Below are 5,000 nucleotides of genomic sequence, written 5' to 3'. Positions count from 1 at the left end.
GTGCTTGTGTAAAGGTCTTTGTGTGGTTCTCGTGATAGATTAACAGGATTTTATAGTGTCAACAGGCGAGAGTTTTGAGAACCGGGCTAATTATCTCTGTGGCCTTTGAAAAACAGTAGTGAGAGAACAAAGTGTTTCTAGATTCTCCCCTATCAGCCATTGTCATGTGTTATTGGCTTCATTATATCGGGTTTAAAATATTCATATTCATTGTTACGTAGAAAATAACAAGTGAAGTTTTGTGTGTGTGTGTGTGTGTGTGTGTGTGTGTGTGTGTGTGTGTGTGTGTGTGTGTGTGTGTAGGGAATGTGTTAACAGAGACAGGCATACTAAGTGTTCTGAGGTGAGGAATAGCATTAGTTTGTCCCGGGAACCTTGTTATGATGCTGTCACCTTGTTGTCATCTTTCTCTCGCCTCGTTTCTGTTCGTCTTCCTGTTTTTATCTCCCTCTTGTGGATCTTTTTTACCACCACCACCACCACCACCACCACCACCACCACCACCACCACCACCACCACCACCACCACCACCACCACCACCACCACCACCACCGTTGCTCCTTGTGTTAGGCGTTTCTCGTAAACAAACTATTAAAAAGATGTATACTAACTTGTTTTCTTAAGCGATGAATAGACCTTTTTTATGGGGCCACGGCGGACTATGTGACTCCACCACCACCACCACCACCACCACCAGCGCATCTCCGTTACTCCCTACAGAACACTTTATATGTGGGGCTAAACCTGAATGCACTATTAAGAGAGGCACGTACATACATAGCCAAGGTGGTGTGTGTTGGAGAAGGTAGACGAGTGGTGTGTGTGTGTGTGTGTGTGTGTGTGTGTGTGTGTGTGTGTGTGTGTGTGTGTGTGTGTGTTTCTTAGGGGGAGGAAAGAATAGGGCTGGTATGTACACAGGACCGTAGGTTAATTTTTGTAAGCCTACCCTTTCTTGCTTTGTGCTGGGCTGACACACTGCCTGCAGCTAATGCGTCGGTTAGGCATAGAAGAGGAAGTTTATCATCCTAATTACGCCATCAAAAGATGTAATTACCTTGTTATATTGTTGATTAAAGTCAGGAGGGTTACCAAGTAGGCCTATCCATCTTAGAATCGATCGTCTGCGCCTCTTTCCTGCTGCACTAAAGGCCTAATTGATCCCAGGCAGTAAGCAGACTTTACAAGCTTACTTTATGACCTTACAATGGCGGGACTTTCATCTTCATTACGTTATACAGGCCAGTTAGCCCCGTGGATCCCGCCTGGTCAGCCCGTAACTGTAATAGGCTTAGAAAAACTTGGAAAAATGGTTAAAACTAAAAGTAGGTCTTGGGGGGAGAGAACATGGGGAGAGGACGCGGGCTAAGTGGTGGTGTTGATGGTGTTGGAAGTTTAATTTTCTTTGAGGCTCGCGTCAGATAATCTGGTGGGGCGCGTGTAAAAACCTTCCCGCTTAATATAGTGAGTAATCTGAGTAAATTTATGGTACACAGTAAGCCTTCTTAACCTTTAGGATGAGGGAAGAAGATGGCTGTCTCGTCAAGGCAACACAGAGGAAGTTTGTCTTGCTAAAGGAAGGAAGGAAGGAGGGGAGGATGATGATGAGAGCATGAGGAGGAGGAGGAGGAGGAGGAGGAGGAGGAGGAGGAGGTAACTTTACACAGCTGTGGGGGACAGGCATAGAGATACATACACTTAGGTGAGGGGAAGGAGGGGAACGAGGAAATGGTAGGGGGAGGAAGATAAGATAAGGTAAGAGACATGAGTGAGATGGACTAGTGGGAGGGAAGAGGGGAGGGAAGAGGGGAGGTAAAGGAGGAAAGTAAGGGAGGTAAAAAAGTAAGAGAGAGAGAGAGAGAGAGAAGAGAGGTTAGGTCAGTGAGGGGAGAGTAGTAAAGTAAGAGAATGAGGGAGAGAGAGAGTGAGGGGATATAGGGAAATAAGGTAAGGTAAGAGAGGGGAGAGGAGGGGAGGTAAGGGTAGGAAAGACAATTCAGCTTTTACGTTAGGGATGAAGGTTGAGGGGAGGTAAGTGAGAGGAGAGGCAGAGGGGAGAGTAGAGACAAACACATCAGGGAGAGGGGAGAGTGGGAGAGAGTCGGGGGAAGCTCAATGTAGAGAGTTTGGCTTTAGAGGAAAGAAGGGGAAAAGGGAAGAGAGGAGAGAGGGGAGAGAGAGAGAGAGAGAGAGAGAGAGATGGTGGGTGAGAAGGGAGAGAGGGTAAAGTGAGGGGTTCATGCATAGATTTAACACTTATGGGGATGAGGGACTGGAAGGGGAAAGAAGGGGAAGGAAGAGTGATGGAGGGGGACACTGGAATAGGAAATAGGTTAGTAGTCAAGGGGAAAAAAGGGGAAGGAGGAGCAGTTTTGTAGACCATGCATGTATTAAATATCTAAGGGAAGTGAGGGGAGAGGTGCTGCCAAATTCAGGAGCAGAAAAAAAGGGGAAATGGAGCTTGAAGGTAATGGGTACGTGGTTAAGGGTGGGATGAGGGGAATAGGGGACAGAACATGAGGGGAAATAGGACTAAAAGGGGAAAGAGGGGAAAGGGGGAGAGGAAACAGAGGTAATGGAGGATGGTGCTGGGAAAGGGAATTGATTTTCGAGGGGAAGTAGTATTGGAATCGTATATAGACTTATAGCGAGGGAGAGAGAGAGAGAGAGAGAGAGAGAGAGAGAGAGAGAGAGAGAGGGGAGGGACGGGGAGACTTACATTGTGAAGCCAGGTCACGTTATAGGCTGGGGGATGGGCCGTCACGGAGCACAAGAAGGTCAGGTCACTCCCCTCGGTAGCCATATGACCTGCCTCGCTGCCCACGCCCTGCCCTCCATCCACGGTGATTCTCGTTTCGGGCACATCTGGCAGAGGGGAGTGAGTGGGGTGGTTAGTGTTGAGTGGGGAGGAGTGAGTGGGGTGGGTAGTGTTGAGTGGGGTGGAGTGAGTGGGGTGGTTAGTGTTGAGTGGGGAGGAGTGAGTGGGGTGGGTAGTGTTGAGTGGGGTGGGCAGTGTTGAGTGGGGTGGGTGGTGTGAGTGGGGTGGGCAGTGTTGAGTGGGGTGGAGTGAGTGGGATGGGCAGTGTTGAATATTATTAGAGAGACATTTATTTATTGATGTTTTGTTAATTGTTTAGTTAGTTAATAGACAAGTTATCTATCCATTGTGTTAATCTATTTTATTCATTTATTTATTTATTCATAGTGGAGTGAGTGGAGTGGTTAGTGTTGATTAGGGTGTTTATGTAGTTAGTATTGTTAGATAGACAGTTATTCAAGGATTTTATTATGTAAGAGGGAAAAAAAATGTCCTCTTAGTTGTCAGTCCCCTTGCAGGTCCGAGAGAGTTAGCCAAAATAAAAGGATAAATATCTTGAAACCTTCCTTTTAAATGAAGTCAAGTCAAAGGAAGTTGGAAATACAGAAGCAGACAGAGTTAGTTTGTTAATGGGGACCGCCGTGGTACAGTGGAACCATGCGTGCTTTGGGGTCCGAGGGGTCTCTAAGCGCACGGGTTCGAATCCTGTCCACGGTCTGAGTGCAGGTTGGGCTTCCTCACTCAGGGCAACGGTTTCCTAGTGGGTGGGCTTTGAGATAGGAGGCACCCTAAAAAGTATCCCCTTTAGCCCAGAAATTCCCGTGAAAAGCCCATATGGTATAAATAAAAAAAAAAAAAAAAAAAATTGATAAGCCAGTTAGCTGTTCATTTATTTATTCACTTATTCATCTAGTTATTTAATTATGTATTCAGCGTATTAGGTGGTAACGGCTGGATTTTCTTATTTAATTATGTATTCAGTATATTCGGTAGTTACAATTGTATTCTTAAACACTTCAGCGCCGCACTCCCACTGTTTCAAAAGGCTCTTGCAGAAATAACACGGCTTTTTGCGGGTGTTTTTACCATTTAAATGACAGAAGAACATGGCTTCTGCATTATCAAAAGGAGAAACAGTTTTGAGATCTCGGCTAATCATCTATTTGGCAGCCGTGGTGAGAGAGCAAAGCGTTTCTGAATATATAGTTTAGATGCAGCCACTCTCTTATTCACTTGTCGAGTTTGTAGTTGCCTGGTTTGCTTGCTAATAAATAGGCAACTTAGCTATTTATTTATTTATTTATTTGTCTATCTGGTAAGTTAATGACGTCGATAGATTGACAGATATTTATACATTTATTTGTTCATTTAGTTATAGACAGATACTTATTTATTTATTTACTTATTTATTTAATTCTTTAATGTGTTAGTTAATTAATAGGTTAAATAAATTGAAAGTTATTGATCTATTCCTTGATGAATTATTTAGATTATTAAGTTTACTCTCTGATCTTTGTATTTTTGTGAGTTGGCTCGTTAGATGTTTTAGTTGATTTATTGTATAGCTGTTAGATTCTCTGGATTGATTATGTAGTCAGTCACTCAGATGAAACATAATCCAAAGTTCTATCTAGTTTAATATCTGTAATAGGATTTAATTGCAGGTCAGAATACTGTAACGGATTCTGATTAATGAAAGAAAGACTCGAACCAGCAACGTTATTCAATACTCGGTGCCATTGAAAGGTTGCAACACACTACTCAATACTAATAACTAATTGAATTGTGCAAGGTTGGGGATAAGACGCAACACCTGTACCTTGCAACACTCATTATTAAGAAACATTGAACTGTGGAGCTAAGTCTTGCAACATGTGGATGTGGATAAGCGTGTGTTCCTCAGCTCGCAACACACTGACTCACAACACCCATAATCCAACAGATGGTTAAGAAAAAACACGAAAGCGGGCCACACACACACACACACACACGCACACACACACACGTGGTAACCCTACGTTAAATCAAGAAAGAAACAAGACAAACAGGAAAAGACAAGATAAAACACAAAATAAGAAGAATGAAATAAGAAAGAAGAGAAGAAATATAGAACACAACAGAATACAACACATAAATAAGGGAAAAATAGGAAAAGAAAGGAGAAACACAACACAACACAACACAA

The 5,000-nt window shown here is 43.5% G+C and overlaps 2 protein-coding genes across 3 annotated transcripts in view; one reads left to right on the top strand and one right to left on the bottom strand.

Annotated features, from left to right (window-relative positions):
- LOC123510997 overlaps nt 1-5,000 on the bottom strand; it is a 173,871-nt gene that overhangs the window by 46,531 nt on the left and 122,340 nt on the right. For both annotated transcript variants that reach the window (XM_045266597.1, XM_045266598.1), the window contains one exon: nt 2,717-2,862. In XM_045266597.1, coding sequence (XP_045122532.1) covers nt 2,717-2,862 — 146 coding nt within the window. The remainder of the gene's footprint in view (nt 1-2,716; nt 2,863-5,000) is intronic.
- Nucleotides 1-5,000, top strand: part of LOC123510998 (protein ABHD18-like) — a 75,332-nt gene that overhangs the window by 63,857 nt on the left and 6,475 nt on the right. The gene's annotated exons all lie outside the window — the stretch shown is intronic.

Source organism: Portunus trituberculatus, chromosome 30, assembly GCF_017591435.1.
Source record: "Portunus trituberculatus isolate SZX2019 chromosome 30, ASM1759143v1, whole genome shotgun sequence".
Lineage (NCBI taxonomy): Eukaryota > Metazoa > Arthropoda > Malacostraca > Decapoda > Portunidae > Portunus > Portunus trituberculatus.
Note: the sequence above shows the minus strand (reverse complement) of the source record. Positions and strands in the feature narration are given on the sequence as shown.